Below are 22,940 nucleotides of genomic sequence, written 5' to 3' on the forward strand. Positions count from 1 at the left end.
GGGTCAATTGGCTTCTCCTAACATAGCCTCTATGTTTCCACATTAGAACCATATACTAGGAGGTACTATTAAATAACAATCGATAGTAATGAACCTCAACTAAGTCAACTTCCGTTACTTGTTAGCAAAGACTCATCTTTGATCAACTAACAACGTGCACTTGCAAGAAGACCAAAGAATATCAAGCATGCAAAGACTTTAATCACCATTAACATAACCCCAACATTATAAGCATGAACAATTAGCAGCTACACCATCCCCACACCCTTGGCTAGGTGACTACTCACAAATCATATTGAAAACAATATCAATCATCAAATCAATAAGCATCAACATGATTAATAAGCAAAGAAGAAAAATCAAAGCAAATAAGCAAAATCAAAAACAAAGGTAAAGAGAAAGAGTAAGAGATTGCTCATTAATTGAAGATGAAGGTCTACAAAGGATTGAACAAGCTCCTTCTTCAAAATCCAAGTTCATCAATGAAGAAAACCACACTTTCTCTCTCTACCAATGAAGACTAATCCTAACCTAAACGTAGAGAGAGAAGCTCTCCTAAAACTAATTAGAGAGTAGAATAGATAGTTATTGAATGTTCTTCTGATTACCCCCAAAATGGGTATATATACTAAGCTAGGAAAAATAGAAAAAGAAAATAAAATAAAATAAAATAAAATAAATTAAAAAGGAAAAGTAAAAATAAGAAACTAAAATAAAAATAAAAATAAAAGAAAGAAAATAAGAAAAGGGAAAAGAAAAAACAAAGAAATTAAAATAAAAGAAAAAGAAAAATGAAATAAAATAAACCCACCATTCCCCACCAAAAACAATCAGCCCCTCTTTCCTCTCTTCTTCGAAATTGGCTGCTTCAATTATCATCATCACCATTCATCAAAATCCATCATCACCGCACATCATCATCACAAATAAAAGATCAACGGCCATCACCAAGCTTCAATCGTGACAAAAGTTCCCTATGGCAAAATTTCCCAAAGGATTGTCGTAGGTCTCTACTCATCATAAATATCGGCAAAAGTTCCTCAACGTGGATTGTCATTTATTTCAGTAAGTGGCAAATTTTCCCGAATTGGATTGTCGGTCGACTCTTTTTTGCAAATGTTCCAAGACGCGGATTGTCAATTATGGCAATATTTTCCTAAAAGGATTGTCGCATAGCGTTGGCAAATTTCCAAGGTGGATTGCTTTCAAGAGTTATATTCCAAGATGTGGATTGTCGATCGTAGCAAAGTTCTTATGAAAGATTGTTACGAAGCATTGGCAAGTTTTCCAAAAATTGGATTTTGGCAAATTTTCCGAGGTACGGATTGTCGCTTCATCGTGACAACATTTCCAAGGATGGATTGTTACGTGGCATTGACAACTTTCCCTAAATCGGATTGTCATACATCATACAAGAGTTGTGTTGGCAACTATTCCCAAAGAAAAGAGGATTGTCATCACAGCAAAAGCACCAACATACTGGTTCACAAGCAACAAAGCGCCGACGTACTGGCATAGCAAACATTAAAAAGCAGTGATCTTTTCGAAGACTATCACAGCGGAAATCAGAGTCATATAAAAAAGAAGCTCTTTGTTCAGAGACGAGTGAACATCGAAACAGCAAGGTGGCGTTCCCTGGATTATGGAGAGTTGTCACAAACATCTGAGGATTGTTTCAAGAAAAGCAATCTTCGATAGTATTCCCTTGGACGTGGAATATTATCAATGCGGATGAGGATTGTTTCAAGAGAAGCAATCTTCGACAGTATTCCCTTGGATGTGGAATATTATCAAAGCGGAAGAGGATCGTTTCAGGCGTAGCAGTTTTCAAGCGGGATGGCATTCTCTATCTTGCAGGAGGTCATCAAAACAATAGTAAAGCGGCAACAATCGGTTACTTTCAGAGACGTGTGCTCGACGGTGCAAGATACGCGTTTCTTAACTCTTTTATCTGTTTAACTAATGCTAGTTTTGCAGGTATCGGCGTTACAAGATTGATTTAGGATCGCAGAACGTTCTGAATCATTCTCCGTCCCTATCGCTACTTTGACTTTCGTTTTCGAAACTTGCGTTTTTCCAAACTCAGTCAAAGTGGGGGCTTCTGTAGACACCCATTTGTGTCTCCCCAAAACCAAACCCATTGATGAATACCTTTCACGTCGAACCATAATCGAATGAGGTGAAAGTGTGAAAAGTCTAGTGTTGCGGTTAGTTTTTGTTAAAATTCTTTCTTTCTGTTCTCGAAAACCCACTCGATTTTATGAAAACGTCCATTCCAGTTTAGTTTGGTCCATGATAAGGGTCCAATAATGGTGTAGTTGGATGGGGCTTGAAAAGAAATTTCCAACGATATATTATAAGCCCAATTCCGATGAATAATGAGGAAGTTATGGCCAAAATACTAAACTGGACCCAAACCGGATTTTACCTACGACCCAATGATCATGAGGAGGGTCCAAAGGTTTAATCCTATTCCTAAACTAATTAGGATTGATTAGAATCTTCTATAAGTTTCTAAAATATCTTAATTATCCTTTTTTGAAAAGATAAGATTAAGGAATTTGATTTAAATATAAACTTTCCTTTTTTATAAAACTTTCCTTTTTTAAAGTCCTAATTCTATTCGGATTTAAACATGTTCAAAGACAGTCAGATATTATTTTCGTGCCTCATATTTTTTATCCAAATTTTATATGGTTGGATAGATCTTGAAATTATCTTTCCAATGATATATTATAATAATAATTCCGAGCTATAACGGAAAAGATATGAATAAGATATCAAACTCTATCCAAAACTGACACTGTATCACTATTTCGTTCATATCTTTTATTCTACAACATATTTTAATCTGATTCTAATTGGGTTAGAAAGTAGACTTCAATATCTTTCCAACGACATCTTATTCATCTTATTCCAATTCCTGGATCAAAAGACATGATAAAAACAAAATCCGCAAAAACTGCTGTCTACGAGTTTTATTTCGATTCGAATTTGGATGTTTTTCTTAATTCTTCGACCCTTTTTTTTTCTTATAAATAGAGGTCATATCTCCCCTTTTTCGATAACCAACTCTCATCAAGATTTTCTTGATTATTCTCTCTCTCTCTTTTTCTAAAACTATCCTTTTCTCAAATAAATAATTCCGCATTCATTAGATCTTGATACACCTAGCCATATTCGAAGTTGCCTTCGCCCTAGACGTGAAAGGTTTTAATTTCTGAGGGTTTGGTCCCAAATCTCTCTTTCAATTATTTAATTTAATTGTTTTGTTTATTATTTTCCTTGAAGTTACTAACGTGTGTATTTTGTTATTAGAAAGAGGTACGAAGCATCAAAGTAAGTACTTTATTGATTTATTGATTTTATGATGTAGATATCATGTTTACATTGTTATTATGATTCCTAGTATCATGTCTAAGGTATTTTTAAATATGATTGTTATGATGCCTTTTATTCTCTTCCTAATATTTATTCATTGTTAGTATCATGTTAGGGTTAAAGATTTGATTTTTATTGCTTAGTGACATGCTAGGGTTTGTTATTAATCTTGTTAGTATCATGCCTAGGATCTTGCTATGCTTTAACATGATTATGATTATTATATTTATGATTGATATTATTTTTTATTAATGATGTTGATTATTTATTTATTATGTTGCTTGATATGCATATTTTTATATTGTTATTGCTTGATCACCTTTATTGTATGTTAAAGGGAATTGGTATTTGCAATCACGCTTAATAAGATAATTAATAATCTTGTTTAGGGTTAATTGTGATTATAATTTCAAGTGATCGCCAATAATAGTTTATTTGTGCATTAAATTCAACCAACATAGATTAAACAGGTTTAGGGTTAATCCTATTGATTGCATGTTAGTCAGAAAGCGCACATGAATACGAGCAGAATAAAGTAGAGGCCTATTATTAGGGCAGGTTCATTCTCTTTTAGGTTGGATTTGTACCATCATCCCCGAACCCTTATTTGGTTCATGACCTTATGGAGTTGATGATCTCTTGGATCGTTAAGGGGTGTAACCTTCACCTCGTGAACGGTTTACAAGTTCCTTAAAAACTTGTTGGCGACTCTTTGCTCTATCTTCTTCCCTTTTGGACGCCACCGTACTTTAGTGTATGCTCACAGTGGGGTTCAAGTTAGTGGGATTTTAAAGGCTTGAAATTATTCCCCACAGTTAGCAAGTAGGTAAATGCAAAATAGAAAATCAAATTTGTAACAAAACAAAAAGAAGATAAAGAAAAATGAGAAAGGGGTGCCCTTTTCCTCCCCTAGAGTGCTTTGGTCACGATCTTGGGAGCTATAAGTTAAAACAAGGATCAAGACATGCATAGCTAAGGATCCAAATGTGCCACACAACAAAATGATGAAGGCTAGAACAATGTTACCTCGCAAGGGATTATAACTAGTCAAATACCAACCAAGGGTGTCAAATCCACTATAGAGAGCAACACCATCTTACCACATACCCGTGAACTAAGGCTTCATGGATTCCTAAAAGTTCTTAATCCGACTATCTTAGCATGTAATATCCTAGAGTCAACCAATGACACTCTCAAATCGTGCACGCATTAACCACTTAGGAAGAAAGGTATTCAAGAGTAAACAATCCAAAAGATATAATGTCCAATCCAAGTTAAAACAAAGACACAACACCTAATTGCCTTGATCAAAACGAAAATCTTTTTGTATTTTTCAAAAGCATGAAAATCATGGAAATTCATAGACTCAAGTGCATGGCATATATGAATCAACATCCCACCAAACATGATAAAGTACCCTCCCCCAAGCTTGGAAGAGGCAACATGCTCAAACATAGACCAAATAATCCATGGGAGGGGAAAACAAGGAGAAATTAATACAACATTACCAACACATGATCTTCAAGTCACAATGAGTAAGAGAGAGGGAAAAGAAGGATATTACCGGATATGGGGAAAATGCAAAATCACACAAAAAACCCGAAATAACCTCATAGGATCCACAATCTCTACAAATAAGGCTTGAACTCCACATGGGTAAGTTGAGGCACATTCCCTTGATTCTTGATCATCACCAATGCCCAAGAGTATATCAAGTTGTGTAACTAGCAAGGAGCACAAACACGTCCATGAGAGAAAATCTAATCTAAAAATTAAAGAAAAGAAAAAGAAAGCAATAAAACACGGGTTACTTCCCGCAAAGGCTTGTTTAACGTCCAAGCGAGACCGCTCTAGGAAATAAAAATTCAACGCACGCAAGAGCTTGTCAAATGCACTGGTACACATTTCATGGGGGTGTCAATAGGCAAATGACGGAATAAGAACGTGCAACAAAATCATTGCACGCAAGTGAAGAGGGAGATGCCAAAAGAAAGAAGAAGAAGGATCGAAAGGAAACTCAAGAAAGTAAGAAGTAGAAGAAGGAAAAGAATAATGGAAAGAAAAGGAAAAAGGCAAATCCTCATCACATAATTTTTGGTTGACAAAATTCCTCTCTTCCTCAATAATGATGGAATGAGGGACATGAAAATCATCCATAGAGGGCGGCTTCCCAATAGGCTCTTTGAGATAGGAAGGGAGAGAAGTAGGGTAAGGAAGGATGTGGTCGAACCTTACAAAAAAAGGGGTATGAGAAACGGGAAAAGGGGTAGCTACTCCCTGACCACAAGGTCTCACATCGCCAATGAGGGCATGGAAATCAATCATAGAATCCTCAAATGAAGGGCACTCACGATCTACACCTCCCTCAAGCTCAAAAACTCCAAGGGAGTCAACCTTATCCTCCTTTTCACCACAATAGACAACCTTTCCTTCAACTATCTCAAAACCCAAGGTCCCAAAATCGTGCATGAATGGAGGTAGATTCATCTCAAACTCATCTAAGTCCCAAGAAGCGTTCTCGATGAAATCATCCAATAATTTATAAGTCCTCATATGACTCTCGAAAAATATGTGGGACATTACCTCAAAAGAGTCTATATACTCATAGATTGAAGGGTCACAAACATACACTTGAGACTCATCAAGATGGGAAGAAGGATTAGGATTTTCAAAATCAACACTCTTTTCATTTTCAACTCCTTCACCATCACTCGAATGCTCTCTAATGGGATCCTCACTCATATGGGGAAGAGAAGAAGAAGGAAGGGCATTTTTTTGAGAGTTGGCTAGTTGGAGAATTTGGCTCTCAAGCATCTTCATTCTAGCTTCCGTCTCCCTATTCTCAACTTCCCTCATCTCATTATACTTCTCCGTCATCTCCATTATCTTCACTTCCTTCAAATTTTCCATAGAATTACCCTCATAAAAGGACTCATTAGAAGCATAAGGGAAATCATTTGAAGCCATGTAAGAACAAGAAGATGAGGAGGGAGGATCATTCACATTATAAACATGAGCATCATCATATTGGGGAGAGGGGGCATAATAAAGCAAATGAGATTCATCATCAACAATAGGAGATAGAGAGTTGAAATCACTTGTACTAGGTTCACAAATAGGATCACAAGACAAATCATGGGGATGCATGCCACTAATAAAACTATTATCACATTGAGAATCAAAATTAGCAACATTACATGCCCTATTGCGTACTTCCTTAGCAAACCGTACAAAAAAGCTCCAAGCACTATGAACCGATAATGCTTGAAATTCGCCATTAAACCTACTTTCAACTTCAAATATCGTTTGTTCATTCATGCCATAGTAACAAATCTCACAAGCTTCACAAGGATTACAACCATTATAGTTCAAAAACCCCACAAGTCTATGGAAGTAGACATAAAAAGGCTCATCATCATATTGAGGAAAAGAAAAATGTGCCATTTTTCAAAAACAAAACAAAGAGAACAAAAACAAATCAAAAGAAAATATATACAATGGACTAGTCTCAATAAGATAACATAACGGTAATGGAAGTCGTTCCCCGGCAACGGCGCCAATTTGACAAGGGAATAAACGTGTCGTCAATTGTCTATCCCTAGATCAAATACAATTTATACAACCTAAACAAACCTAATACGAGTATAAGGCAAGCATAGGGGTCAAACCATAAAGAATGGATAAACACCACCAAATGTTATCGACAATTAAGCTAGTCCGGAATAGGAGATAAATAAACTAAACTCTAAAGATGCTAAAACAAGAAATAAAACATTAAGGGAAATGGTTTAGGTATAGCATTCACTTGAACATGAACAAAGGCATAGAAATTGAATTAAATATGAACTAAACATGCATGAATATCGAAGTAAAGGGTCCAATCTAGCCGCCTTCCGGGGTCAATTGGCTTCTCCTAACATAGCCTCTATGTTTCCACATTAGAACCATATACTAGGAGGTACTATTAAATAACAATCGATAGTAATGAACCTCAACTAAGTCAACTTCCGTTACTTGTTAGCAAAGACTCATCTTTGATCAACTAACAACGTGCACTTGCAAGAAGATCAAAGAATATCAAGCATGCAAAGACTTTAATCACCATTAACATAACCCCAACATTATAAGAATGAACAATTAGCAACTACACCATCCCCACACCCTTGGCTAGGTGACTACTCACAAATCATATTGAAAACAATATCAATCATCAAATCAATAAGCATCAACATGATTAATAAGCAAAGAAAAAAAATCAAAGCAAATAAGCAAAATCAAAAACAAAGGTAAAGAGAAAGAGTAAGAGATTGCTCATTAATTGAAGATGAAGGTCTACAAAGGATTGAACAAGCTCCTTCTTCAAAATCCAAGTTCATCAATGAAGAAAACCACACTTTCTCTCTCTACCAATGAAGACTAATCCTAACCTAAACCTAGAGAGAGAAGCTCTCCTAAAACTAATTAGAGAGTAGAATAGATAGTTATTGAATGTTCTTCTAATTACCCCCAAAATGGGTATATATACTAAGCTAGGAAAAATAGAAAAAGAAAATAAAATAAAATAAAATAAATTAAAAAGGAAAAGTAAAAATAAGAAACTAAAATAAAAATAAAAATAAAAATAAGAAAATAAGAAAAGGGAAAAGAAAAAACAAAGAAATAAAAATAAAAGAAAAAGAAAAATGAAATAAAATAAACCCACCATTCCCCACCAAAAACAATCAGCCCCTCTTTCCTCTCTTCTTCGAAATTGGCTGCTTCAATTATCATCATCACCATTCATCAAAATCCATCATCACCGCACATCATCATAACAAATCAAAGATCAACGGCCATCACCAAGCTTCAATCGTTCGATCCTCATTAAAAATCATGTGCGAGGCTCGTGAAGTGGTTCGGTCGAACCATGGGTTGGTGCGGCCGAACTACGGGGTTGGTTCGGTCGAACCATGGGTGTTCGACCACACCTATTCAATTTAGACAACAACAAAAGTCTCTGACTCGTACATCGACCGAACCCTCAACGGTTTGCTCGAACCTTGAGAATTTGCTAATTGCTCTGATTTTTTGTCGTTGCTTGTGCGAATTGGTGGTTTGATGTGGCGCAAAGTGCTGCTGCTGGTGATTTTTGCGAGTGCGGCTGATTGTGGGTGTAAATTGGGGCGATGGTGAAGTTGGTTGCTACGGTTTGGGCTAGTGGAGATGCGCCGCTGCTCTTTTGGTGGTGAGAGTTGCAACGGTGGAGATGGTGGCAGGCTTGGGAGGCACAGCAACTGCTGCAGGCTGCTGTTATAGTAGCTGTTGCGGTGGTGATTGCTGTTGTTGTTAGCGACTGGAAGTGAGGGGTTATTGGTGAAGGGTGAGCGCTGGTTGTGAGATGTGGGGGTGAAATTGGTGGGCTGAGAAGTGCGTGGCTGATTGTGGTTGGAGATGCTAGCGGTTTTGGCGGTGGTTGGTGTTGGTGTGTGTGGTGTTTGCGGGATGGCTGTAAATTGGTGGTTGAAGGTTGGGTTGGTTTAAGATTTGAGATAGGAGTTGGAGACTCAACCTCACCAAACCCTTCACTCTCATCTTCATAATCATCAAAAGTAAGCTCTACCTCCTCAACCTTATCATAAGGGACCTTTTCTTCATCAAAATTGTCTAAGCTCAAGGCCTCACCCTCAAAGAAACCATGGTTATTAATTAAAGGAGATGGGGTGGAAAAAGGTTGGTTTTCAAAATTAAGGAATGGAGGAATGAAATCACAATCAAGGGAGGTGGTGGGAGAATTGACTCACCAATTGGTTTTTCAACACTCAAAACCTCTTGGTCCTCATCACCCTCAAACATCCAATCTCCCATGGAGACTTGTTGAGTAATTAGGTTTTGATGATTGTAAACTAATGATGATTATCTATCTAATGTGGTTGTTAAGTTGTGCATAGAAAGAACATGTTATACTTGGAACAGGATACAAGGAACCTGAGCAGTCACATATATATATATAAGGAACCTGAGCAATATATGATAAGCAATAGAGAAACAAGAACAATGATGAGTGTTATGGTTGATAAACATGATGATGGCTAAAGAACCATGAAGGTAACTATGTAAATAGGTGTTTGCATATGTTAGCTTCATAAGGTAAGTACACTATGCATACATGAGTTGTATATGTGTAGGAGTATTTACATAAGCTTTAAGTTTAATTAGTTCTCTCACTTGAAGTTTGTTTATGACAAACAAACTTCAATCTAATGTTTCTCTTAAGTGTTTATGTGAAGACAGGAACTGACTTAGGTGAAGTCAATGGGTTGGAACATAGAAGACTTCAAGAGGAACAAGAGAGAATGAATGAACCTAAAGCAGGTTCTCCCATGAGAGCCAAACCACGAAGGAACCTGAAGGTATTCTCTAACAAGATCCAGAAGGAACTTTCGGCAGGCTTTCCCACGAAAGCCGGAGCATGTTCCCTAACAGGTACATGAAGAGTTCCCTAACAGGAACTTAGTTCTCTAACAAGAACTATCTAAGTTCCCTAACAGGAAATTGCCCCGAGATATAGAATACATCAATACTACAAGATTCCAGAACAAGTGTTTCAAAGAAACAACATGAAGACGGAGAAATCGAAGTATGTCGCTCTAGGATTCATGTAAGTATGTTGGACATAAAAGTCAGTCTGGAACAAGTCTAAAGAACCAAGGTAAACTCATGATAGTCAATGAAATTATAGTTACTGACTTGTCAGGAACTCAGAGACTGTCAGAGTTCCAGAACCTAATCGGAACTTAGGTCTGCACGTCGTTAAAGGTCGCAGGTCGAATTTAATGATATAAATATTTACCTAATACGTGCATATCTTTTAGGGATTTGGTTTTACAGAATAAAAATATTTATTTTCTAATAAATCCCTTTTGGAAAAAGATAAGTTATTTTTGGAAAATATTTTCAGTAAAATAAGTTTTAAATAAAATCTAATTTTATGGCAAGTACATCTTTTGTTGAAAGATATGGTAAATATATCTTTTGTAAAAAGATATGGTAACTATATGTTTTATAAAAAGATATGGCAAGTATATCTTTTGTAAAAAGATATGGTAAGTATATCTTTTGTTAAAAGATATATTAGTATATTTGGAAAATATAAGATTTAGATAAAATCTGATTTTATGGTAAATATATCTTATTATTATTGATAGAATATATTCTTAACAAAAGATATATTTTTGGAAAATATCTTTTATTTCTATCTTTTAATAAAACTTATCTTTTACGAAAAGAATAATTTGGGTGTACTATAAATATGCTCATATGTATTCATTCAAAGTTGAGGCTGATGAAGCTTAGTGGTCGTGCTTAATGGTTTCATCCTTCACCACGAAGCTAAGTCAAACCTCCAGGTCGAAGTTCCAGTCAGGTTCCAGTTACAGTTCGTCCAGTAAGTTCCAGACAGATCTTGAAGTGTCCAGCATATTAGTTTTATCTCTTTATTTATTGATATGTATTTAGAGTTATTCTTTGAGAGCTTGTAATTAGGAAAAAGGGTTTTGAGTGTTTTATGTATTGGGGTGTGAGAGTTCGTGAGGATTCTCGTTATAATTATATTGTAAGAGTGCAATGTGTGAGCTTCTAGGTGAGGCCAATTGAGCTTCTAGTGTGAGGCCGAGTGGGTAGTACTTTGGTGGTACGAGTGAATCTAAGTGTGGTACTTAGATTGGGTAAGATAGGGTCTTATCGTGTAGCAAGTTTAGTCAGGAACTTGTGAGTAAAGGTCTGTCACTTAATAGGTTTGTAACTTGGTGTTTGCCCTATTATAGTGAATTGGTTTGGCTTGAAATCCCTAAGGTAGGGTCGAGGTTTTACTTCCAGTTGGGCCCTGGATGGTTTCCTCGTAAAATCCGCTTTGCATTGTCTAAGTTCCTAACAGCAATCAGTTTTATATTCCGCGAAAAGTAGGCACTAGGAACATACTACAATTCACCACCCCTCTTGTAGTATATCATCCGAATTAACAAGACTACTTCATCCTCTTCGTCCTTACTCTCTTTCCTCACAACTTCTTCACGCTTCAAAAATTGCAATGTCCCATCCTTCATACTTGAATTACCATTTCCTCAAAATTAAGAGAAGCCAAAATTTTTAGTTTCTCTTCAACTCCATCTAAAGGCTCAATGGAACGAAATTCAAATTTGGAAGGAGGTTTAAAATGCAAACACTCTTTAGGAACATCCATCTCTACACCCTTTTCCTCACTCATGGGCTCTCTAACATCCTCCTCACATACTTTGGAGCTCTCAAAACAATCATCATCATCGTCTTCCATACCTACCAATGTGGTAGAAACTTCATTTACATTCAATATTGATGACAATTGACTCTCCATCTCCTCATTCTTCCTAAAAACACCCTCATTACTCTCTTCCAACTTTTTCAACATTTCCATTTGGCTTCTCACAATCTCCAAATATCTCATCTCATTTGGTTCCAAATTAAAATTCATCTTCAATTTTCTCAAAGAACCACCAATTTGATTATAAGAAGACTCAAAGGTAGGATCTAAAGATTGGAAAGATGAAGAGCATTGAGGAGCATCATTGGGGAAAGAATTATGTGCAAGCATGCAAGGATCAACATTAGAGATATGAGTGGCATCATCAAATTGGGGAATGGGGGCACAAGTAGGCATACAAGGTTCATCATTCATGGAACATGGACCATAACAATCATCAATGGAAGCATTTGAATAACCATGACCACGATCACAACTATCTCTAGCAAACCATACATAAAAGTCCCAAGCATCATCGATTGACAATGCCCGAAATCCACCATTAAACATGCTTTCAACAATGTCTCTAGTTTGCTCATTCAAATTATGATAACAAATCTCGCAAGCCTCCCAAATATGACAACCATGGTAACTAATAAAGTTCTCTAGTCTATTAAAGTACACCCAAAATGGTTCATCCTCTAATTGAGGAAATGAGGTATTTTCCATTTTATACAAAACAAACAAAAAAAATCAAGTAAAAGAAAAGTATACACAAAGACCTAGACTCAAGCAATCAAAAACACTCAAACATAGACACCGTTCCCCGGCAACGGCACCATTTTGACGAGGGGAAAACTAGGTCGTTATCTAATCTTCCCTCGGTCAAACTAAATTTATAAACACTTAACAAACCTAAATACGAGTATAGAGGCAAGTCAAGGGTCGAACCCAAAGGAACGGTAATGTTCAAGCACTTTCAATTATGCGCCTAAGCTAGGTCGAAGACGAAGGTAAGAGAGAATACTAACAACTACCAAAACAAGTAACCAAGGAAATAAAACAATAGGAATGGGGATCAACAAGTAATCATGTCAATTGCAACAACTTGGGAAGAGCATGCCAATCAAAGGTTGTGAGGACTAAATGATAAGAGCAATCAATAGGAATCAAAGAGCTATCTCCTAATTGTTAAGCTAGGGTTCACTATGAATAACAAACTAAGAGAATCACAATCAAAACCAATTGATAATTGCAATTCCTAAATCAATTGTTCATGTCATTATCAATTACAATGCAATCTAGCATAATTCTCAAGGCCAAATTGAATTACACACATGCAAACCTTCACTAATCACTTTAATCTCAACAATTAATCAACACAATTCCAAAATTAATCACAATTAATCAATCATACAAGTTTCACCCAATTTCTAGCCAACAACTACTCCAACAACATCATCAAATCAACTATCAACTATGGAGAACAAGAATCAACAAAATATCAAGAACAATTACTCTAATCAAACATCAAATATCAAAATCAAACCAAACAAACATCAAATTAAACAAAGCAATTGAATGAGATAGAGTTTAGAAATGCTCATTGATAATTAAGAAGATCTCCAACACAATTGTCACACTTGCATCTTCAATCTCTCAATCACCATTGAAATTCCTCACTTTCTCTCTCTAAAACTACTCCTAATCTAGCCTAATCTAGAGAGAGAAGCTCTCAACCTAAGAGAGAGAAAACTATTCTAAAACTAAAGAATTACATGAATAAAGAATAAAGGAAACCAAAAACTATATAAACAAAAGGAGAAAAGAAGCTTAAAATCGTAAAAGACCCAGAAACCCGCGCCCGCGGAGAAATCGGCCGCGCCCGCGGAGGGGAACGGACACCCCGATAGCCGCGCCCGCGGCCCAAGCCCGCGCCCTCGGGGAGCCCTCGGGACAACCGCGGGTGCTTACTGCCCAAATACGGCAGTTTTGGAGCCGCAGCAACCCCGCGCCCGCGGGTACTGTAGTCCGCGCCCGCGGCAGTTTTCCAAGGCCAACTTCAGAAGGCTGTAACTTCCGATCTAAGAATTGTATGAAGGCGTGCAACCTATCATTGGAAAGCTCTTCAAATCTAGTTTCCAACCCAACTTGAATCACCCTAATCCGATTTGTAGAACTTGAGATATGACTAAAACAATGCACAAAGGTCCTATTTGATACTTTGCAATCCTTCGTTTTCCTTTGTTTCAAACTCAAATTCAATTCCGAAAAGTGCATATTGATCCTAGTGGGTGCTATTTTCAATTCCCATGCATATAGCCCGCGACGTACCTACAAAACAAGACAAAGAAACGGAGAAGCAAGAGAAATAGCCGAGAAATGAATAAAATGATAAGAAAGCCATTAAAAGCATGCATTTCTCTAAACTAACACAAAAACACGCGAATCGAGCATTATTCTCTAAAAACACGACATAAATGACTACAAAGGAGCATAGAAATATAAAGAAAACATAGCCTAAAGGTGCCATAAATGGCACGGATCAATGATAAGTCAAAAAAAAAAAAATTTAATTCCAAAAACTTCGAAAAACTTTTTATTAACTTTAGGATAACATGCTTAAACAAGAGTTGGCGTTTTTAAATATAGATGTGTAGCTACACAGTATGCTTCGTTGAAGACTTTGTGATTTTAGGCCTATCGTTGCATTGTTTTCTAATGCCCCTTGCGTCCCAGCGTCGACGTTGAACCCTGAAGACTGGTTCGTGGCTCAGGTATCGGGTGTTTGGCGTCAGACGCTAAGGTCAGGTTTTGCCCCGGGCTTCATCATGCTTCGATTGTCGTTTGAACGGCATCTTTACTCATCTTTTTGAAGGATGTTAGTGTAGCTGACGTCTGTCGTCGTTTGCTTTTTACAGTTGGGTTAAAGCTACGCCTTTCTTTCCCTTTAGTCAAATGCTTCGTCGATCGATGTACTGCAAAACAAACATGGTTAATGCACCGTTAGCCGTTGGCACGGCCAACGGCCCTCCGATGCTTAAGTCAGTACACTTAGTCGTAAATAGAAACTTTAAACAAATGAAATGAGCTGAGCATTTTGTTTAGAACATTACCGTTTCGTCGACAAACGCTTTCGACTGTCTGTTTAAAAGTAGTATTTTCTGAGATGAATTGCGTTCCAACTTCGTGGAACGGGGTTACCTTGCTGGTCGGTTAATCGATAAGCACCGTTGCCGATGACTTGGGTAATTTCGTATGGTCCTTCCCATGGGGGAGCGAGCTTTCCGTCGGCCGGATTCTTCGTATTCTGGAATGCTTTCCTTAGTACCCTGTCTCCTAGTTGAAATGTCTTGGCTTTGACATTTTTGTTGAAGCTTCTTGCGACAATTTGTTGTTGTGGTGCCATTCTAATTAGCACTATTTCTCTTAATTCTTCAATTGCGTCTAAGCTATCTTCCATTTCCTCTTGATTTCTTTCCTCCGTCATGAGACCGAATCTTGACGTTGGAAAGTCAGCCTCTACTGGGAGAACGGCTTCGCATCCATATACAAGGGAGAAGGGCGTTTGACCCGTTACTTCTCTTGGTGTCGTCCGGTTGGCCCATAAGACTGATGGGAGTTCGTCGGCCAACTTGCCTTTTGCTGCTTTTAGTCTTTTCTTGATGGCTTCCATGACGACTTTGTTGCTGGACTCGGCCTGTTCGTTGGCTTGTGGGTACCTTGGTGTCGACGTCCTCAACTCTATACGGAATTTCTGCAAAAAAGAACGAGTTTTGTCGCTAATAAACTGTGACCCGTTGTCACAGACGATCACCGACGGGATTCCAAATCTGCATATGATGTTAGTCCATATGAATGTAATGACCTCCTTGTCCGTCACCTGTTTCAAAGCAACTGCCTCAATCCATTTAGAAAAATAATCGGTTAGTGCTAACATATAGACTCTTTGTCCTGGTGCCGCAGGTAGCTTCCCGACGATGTCCATTCCCCACCTCATGAAAGGCCATGGAGATAATGTCTGGTGAAGGGGCTCCGACGGCTTATGGACGGTATTGGCGAACCGCTGACAGCTGTCGCATTTGGTCACGTATTGCACTGCATCTTCATGAAGCGTTGGCCAGAAGTATCCTTGTCGTTTCGTGATTTTAGCTAATCTTCTCCCTCCGACGTGACTACTGCATATCCCATCGTGCAAGTGGCTAAGGATGGACTATTGTTCTTGTTTTTGGATGCATCTTTGGGATAACCCCGATGTTGATTTGTGGAACAGGACTCCGTCAATGATGTGTTATCGGGAGGCTTTGTATTTTAGTTTTCGTGATTCTGCTTTGTCACTGGGTAGGATATCTTTGGCCAGGTAGTCTACGATAGGTCTGGTCCAGTCGTCGTCGTTGTTGGCGTCGTCGACTGGTAGGACTTCTTTAAAGGATACGGATGGTTTTTGCAGATGGACTAAGGGGATATTTGTGAAGGTAGTCTTTTTGAGGGCGGAGGCTAGGTTTTCCAATGCGTCGGCTTGGGCATTTTGGTCTCTTGGGATTTGTGAGATGGTAAAAGGATCAAAATTTTTGGTTTTTTCTTTCGCAATGTCGAGGTACGCTGCCATTTTGGAGTCTTTTGCTGCGAAGTCACCTGTTATCTGGCTGACGACGAGGAGAGAGTCGCTGTATACATCCAAGGCTGTGGCACCTAGGTCTTTCGCGACGGTCATTCTATCATGTCCCCTTGTGGTGACTTTAGCACCATTCCCAGGCCAGCTCCTCGTTGGTTGGACGAGCCATCGACAAACAAGATCCATTTGCTTTCGCTTTGGACGTTGTTGATTTCTTCTACCTCTTTGTCAGCTATAGCCTGTAAGTCGAGGCTGAAGTCAGCCACAAAATCTGCTAGGGCTTGGGATTTTATTGCTTTTCTGGGTTGATACTCGATGTTCATCGTGCTCAACGAAATGCTCCACTTATCCAAACGTCATGTCAGATCTGGTTTTCTCAAAACAGACTTAAGCGGATAATTAGTCATCACCACTACGTGGTGGGTTTCAAAATAATGCCTTAGCTTTTTAACAGCAGTGATTAAAGCGAGGGCTAATTTTTCTAGGGAAGTGTATCTTACCTCGGCTGGGAGTAGGGTTTTACTTACATAGTAAACCGAAATCTTCCCAGCTTCGTCGTCTTCCCTCGTCAGGACTGCGCTGACGGCCACAGTGTTGACGGCAATATAAAGCTGCAAAGGCTCGTTAGTTTTGGGTTTCGACAGGAGGGGTGGCGTCATTAGGTATTTCTTTAAATCTTGCAGAGCTTTCTCATGATCGTCAGTCCATTCGAAACCTTTATTTTTTTCTCAAAACTTTGTAAAATAGATGACATTTATCTGACGATCGAGAGATGAAGTGATTTAATGCTGCCACTCGTCCTGTCAATTTTTGGGTTTCTTTAACATTTCGGGGGGATTGAATATTTATTAGGGCTCTGATTTGGTCAGGGCTGGCTTCAATTCCCCTTTGCGTTACTACATAGCCCAAAAGTTTTCCAGCAGACACTCCAAATGAGCATTTAGTAGGGTTAAGTTTCATACCATATTTTCGCAATACCTCAAAGGTTTGTCGGAGGTGATCGACGTGATCCTTCGACTTCTTAGATTTCACCAGCATATGGTCGATGTATACCTCCATCGTATCTCCTAGCTGGTCTTTGAACATCTTGTTGACTAGCCTCTAGTACGTCGAACCTACATTTTTTAGTCCGAACGGCATGACTTTATAACAATATATACCTTTGTCGGTCATGAAGGTCGTCTTCTCCTGATCGTCAGGATGCATTAGGATCTTGTTGTATCCGCAGTAGGCGTCCATGAATGTTAAGAGCTCGTGACCTGCTGTTGCGTCTTCCATGGCGTCGATGTGCGGGAGCGAAAACGGATCCTTAAGGCATGCTTTGTTGAGATCGGTGAAGTCGATGCATACTCTCCATTTGCCGTTAACGACGACAACATTTGCGAGCCAATCCGGATACTTGACTTCTCTTATTTTTCCCGTGTTGATCAGCTGCTGCACTTCGTCGTTGATGATTTTATTTCTTTCCGGAGCAAACTTTCGACGCTTCTGCTTGACGGGCTTATGATTTGGGTCGACGTTCAGTTTATGCGAGATGATGCTCGGGTCTATACCAGTCATGTCCTTGTGAGACCAGGCGAAACAATCTTTGTTCTTTCAAAGAAAGGCTAGGATGGCATTTTTGAGTTCGGGTGCTAAGTTGGCTCCGACACGGACGGTTTGATCAGGATTTTCGGGATCTAAAGGTATTTCATCAATTTCGAGGTCGTTGGGATTGTCTGGTGTCGGGCCATGCTGTAATTGCTATGCGGTTCTCATGGTTGGTTTAAGGGTTGTTTTGTAGCAGTGTTTGGCTTCGCGGGGTTCTCCTTTAATTTCTTGGACTCCCCATGGGGTGGGAAATTTGATTGATTGGTGGTAGGTGGAAGGAATGGCTTTCAATCGGTGAATCCAGGGTTGTCCTAGTATGGCATTATAGGTTGACAGGCAGTCGACGATGTTGAATTTGGTTTGAGGGTTTAGGCCTCCTGCATAGGTTGGAAGGGTTATGTCTCCGAGAGTTGACATGCTTTCTCCACTGAAACCGACCATAGTTGTCGACCTTCTGGTGATGTCTCTATCCTTCAATCCCATGTCTTCCATGGCTCTTCTGAACAGGACATTTGCGGAGCTTCCTCCGTCGACTAGAACCCTTCGAAGCAGACAATTCCGGACTACTAAAGAAATTACCAAAGAGTCTTCATGCTCTCTATTGATGTTGTTGACGTCGTCATCATCGAAGGTAATTGACATTGCCTCCAGCTTCTTTTCCAGGGGGTCTCTGATTTTGTCTGGGACATCTGCATTATCTATCGTCGACTTTGCGATCCTCTTTGCTGCAGAATAGGTTTGTCCACAAATATCGGAACCACCAGTGATAACGTTAACTATTACCTTAGGTACAGGGGGTTTCGGAGGTCCGGCTGTTGTCGTCGTTTCTGGCTGATGGCGACTTGCGTCATTGCTTTTCTTTTTCCCCAACAGATGGTTGAGGTTGCCTCTCTTTAGCTGGAAGGCGACCTCTCTTCGAAGGGCGTAGCAATCTTCCGTCTTATGGCCATGATCGCTATGGAACTCGCACCATTTGCTCATATCTTTCTCCGATTCCGGCTTGTTGCTCTTCGACGGCCAGCGCACTTTGCTTCCCAGGGGCTCCTACTCTTTTACTACTACTACGATATTCACGTCGAAGCCATACTCCGATATTTCGGGGTATTGCGAGGTGTCGAGGATATCTTCGACCTGCACAGCATTAACAGAGCATGATCTACCTGCTGCCTCGTAAGGCTGATGTCGCCACGATCCTCTTGGATTACTTGGGGCCTTCCGATCGGACGAACTTCTGGAACTGGGGTAGGAGCTGCGATTGACGATATCTTCGGCGAAGCGCATTTGAGCCACGGCTTTGGTCCGGACTTCTTCAAATGTTGAGCAAGGATACTTGACCATATCTTTGTACACGTCTGAATCCGTATGCAATCCGCGGAGGAAGGCTTCAATGGCAGTCCTATTGTCGACATTCTTGATTGAGACTTTCTCCTTGTTGAATTGAGACCAATAAGTTCTGATGGTCTCCTTGGGACCCTGGACGATCCGATACAGATCGCTCGTCTGCTTGTCGAACTGCCTGCTACTTTCAAAATGGGAATAGAATTTGTTAACTAACATAGCAAAACTAGTTATACTACCTGGTTCGAGTTTGCCGAGCCACTTGAGGGCGGGGCCTGTCAGCGTCGCACCAAACGACTTGCACATGCACGCTTCCCAGCACTCGAACGGGATTGAAGCTTGCCACATTCGTTGCTTGTAGTACTCGACATGCTGCTCGGGACAGGTCGTTCCGTCGTAGAGCGACGTAAACGTCGGGAGCGAAAATCTTCTGGGAATCCGGGCCAGGGCCAACTCGTCGCAAAATGGGGTCGCTGCGAATCCATCTGGAGCTTCTCGCTGGACGGGGATCGGCATGCCGGGCATCTTCTTCATCATCGACAGGACCCTGGAGTTCTGCTTTTCTAAGGCGGCCAACCTCTGGAGCAGGGTTTCCGTCTGGTCCGGCTGCGGGTTGCCTTGGTCGTCTCCTGAAGTCCGAATGATCCCTTGCCCAGCACTGGATTCAGTATCAGTGTCATTGTAGACACCCATTTGTGTCTCCCCAAAACCAAACCCAGTGATGAGTACCTTTCACGTCGAATCATAATCGAATGAAGCGAAAGTGTGGAAGTCTAGTGTTGCGGAAAGTTTTAATTCTTTCCTTTTCTCTCTGTTTTTGAAAACTTATTTTAAGAAAACAGCCAATCTAGTTTGGTTGGTCCATGATATGGGTCCAATAATAGTGTAGTTGGATAGGGCTTGCAAAGACCTTTCCAATGATATATTATAGGCCCAATTCCGATGAATATTGAGGAAGTTATGGCCAATTTACCAAACTGGGCCCGGTTTGAGCTTTATATGCGGCCCAATGATCTAGGGGAGGGCCTAATATGATTAATCATTCCTAATGCAATTAGGAATGGTTTTAGTCTTCTAGATTCTTCTAAAAGGTTCTTTTCATTCCTAATTCAATTAGCATTGATAAATTGACTTTTGTTGACTTTTCAGAGTTTTAATCAAAATCAAATACCATTTTCGAAGAGATTATATTATTTTATTTTATCCTCCAGTACGGTAAACTTATCGGATTTTCAAAAACGCGTTAAATTTATGCTTGGCGTCTGACCCTAGGCCTTGGTGCCTGGAACCAGGCCTGGCGCCTGGCGCTAGTGCTGGTGCCTTAGTGCTGGTGCCTAGCGCCAGCTAGCCAGGGTTGGCGCCAGCTCTGTTTTCTGAGCGTTAGACTCTGTTTTGTTAAATTATCTTTTTTGGTTGATTTTCTCTATAAATATCGTATTAAAAACTCCGTTTTCATGGACCAACCATCTACATTCATTCATTCACCAATTCTCACGAATTCTCACATACAATCAGTTTTCATTCGCAATCATTAATTCTCTCTTAATCATTCACCAATCCTCATCAAGTTTTCTTGATTATTTCATCTCTCTCTCTTTCTTTTCTAAACTTTGTTTTCTCATACAAAATTCCGCATTCATAAGATCTAGAAACACCTAGCCATATTCGAAGTTGCCTTCGCCCTAAACGTGAAAGGTTTAATTTCTGAGGGTTTGGTCCCAAATCTCTATTTCAATTATTTAATTTAATTGTTTTGATTATTATTTTCCTTGAAGTTACTAACGTGTGTATTTTTTTATTAGAAAGAGGTACGAAGCATCAAAGTAAGTACTTTATTGGTTTTAATTGATATTATGATGTAGAAATCATGTTTACATTGTTGTTATGATATTCCTAGTATCATGTCTAGGGTATTTTTTAATATTAAATATGATTGTTACGATGCTTCCTACGTTCTTCCTAATATTTATGATTGTTAGTATCATGTTAGGGTTAAAGATTTGATTTTTATTGCTTAGTGACATGCTAGGGTTTGTTATTAATCTTGTTAGTATCATGCCTAGGATCTTGCTATGTTTATTGTGCCTTAATATTAACATGAACATGCTGATTATTGTAATTGTTATAATTTATGATGATTATGAATATTATTATTTTGATGTTTATTTTATTATTATGATTATAATTATTATTCATGATTATTATTGTGATATTTATTATGTTGCTTGATGTTTATTTTTATTGCTTGATCACGCCTTTTATGCATGTTAAAGGGAATTGGTACTTGTAATCACGCTTAATAAGATATTTAATAATCTTGTTAGGGTTAATTTGATTATAATTTCAAGTGGTCGCCAATAATAGTTTTATTTGTGCATTAATATTCAACCAACATAGATTAAACAGGTTTAGGGTTAATCCTAATGATTGCATGTTAATCAGAAAGCGCACATGAATACGAGTAGAATAAAGTAGAGGCCTATTATTAGGGCAGGTTCAATCTCTTTTAGGTTGGATTTGTACCATCATCCCCAAACCCTTATTTGGTTCATGACCTTATGGAGTTGACGATCTCTTGGATCGTTAAGGGGTGTAACCTTCACCCTATGAACGGTTTACAAGTTCCTAAAAAACTTGTTGGCGACTCTTTTGCTCTATCTTCTTCCCTTTTGGACGCCACCGTACTTTAGTGTATGATCACAGTGGGGTTCAAGCTAGTGGGATTAAAGCTTGAAAATATTCCCTACAGTCATGTGGAGACTCAATGACATCCAGCGACGGCATTTTGGGGTCAGGTCTAACTGCCTTGGCCGGCGACGACGATTGCTCTGGGCGGACTCCAATTGCTGGCGGAGAGCAGCTGCATCAGAATCTGACGCTTCTTTTTCCTTGCTGAGACGCTCGTTGGATTCCCTAGCTGCTTCAAGGTCGGCTAGAATTTTCTCATAAGCGACTTTTAGCTGTTCTGGGGTAATTTTGTCAACTGAAATATTGGAGGTTTTAGCGAGGGATTTTTAGATTTTACCTAGTTGTAGCCCCACGGTGGGCGCCAAATTGTTTATGCTAATTTTTGTTAAGTGGGATTGAATATCAAAATCTAGGCTACGGATCAACTAAGCAAAATCAAAAGTAAAGCAAGACTAAAAAGAGAATAAATGACACGAGGAATTGGTGACGCGGAAAACCCAATGAAGGTAAAAACCGCGGGTAGAATGAGGATCTACCAAACTTTCACTATGCAAGAAATAATATCAGTTTACAAGATGTGGTATAGTATGTGTATCGTTGGAAAGTAATGCCCTATACTCGTCGTTGTCCTGCCCTTTATATAGATGGTTTGCTAGGTTGAACCCTAGCCGTTGCAAGGAGATAAGATTATGCCCATGATTTTCGGATGTTAGTTCCTGAAAATATTCTTCTTCTGTTTTGAATTGAACTCCAACGGACTGATTTGGCTGAGGCTGGACTAAGTCCTTGCTTATCCTCTTCCTAAAAAATAGGAAGTTGTTACTTGACTTTGTCTTCCGTCAACGCTGACAGTGTGTCGTCGAGCTTGCGGCTTCGTCAAGGGGAGTCTTCGTCATTGACCTTCATTGACTATAGTTGACTAACCCTTGCATATTTTTACCCATAACAATTTTTATTTTGGAGAAGTTGTAAAACTTGTCTCATTTTTTTTATTTTTATTCTTTTTTCGTTTTTTGGGAGAAGTTCGGTACACTCCACTTATGAAAAAATAACGGTTTTTTTTTTTTTTTTTGC

General features: G+C 39.1%; 1 protein-coding gene across 1 annotated transcript; it reads right to left on the minus strand.

The window, feature by feature from the left end:
- Positions 1 to 17,993: 17,993 nt before the first annotated feature.
- On the minus strand, positions 17,994 to 18,821 carry LOC145632422 (uncharacterized). Its single transcript, XM_081684798.1, has one exon. The coding sequence runs from the start codon at positions 18,819 to 18,821 to the stop codon at positions 17,994 to 17,996; it is 828 nt and encodes a 275-aa protein (XP_081540924.1).
- Positions 18,822 to 22,940: the final 4,119 nt, after the last annotated feature.

This window comes from Chenopodium album, chromosome 1 (assembly GCF_948465745.1).
Source record: "Chenopodium album chromosome 1, dcCheAlbu1.1, whole genome shotgun sequence".
In the NCBI taxonomy this organism is placed as follows: Eukaryota; Viridiplantae; Streptophyta; class Magnoliopsida; order Caryophyllales; family Amaranthaceae; genus Chenopodium; species Chenopodium album.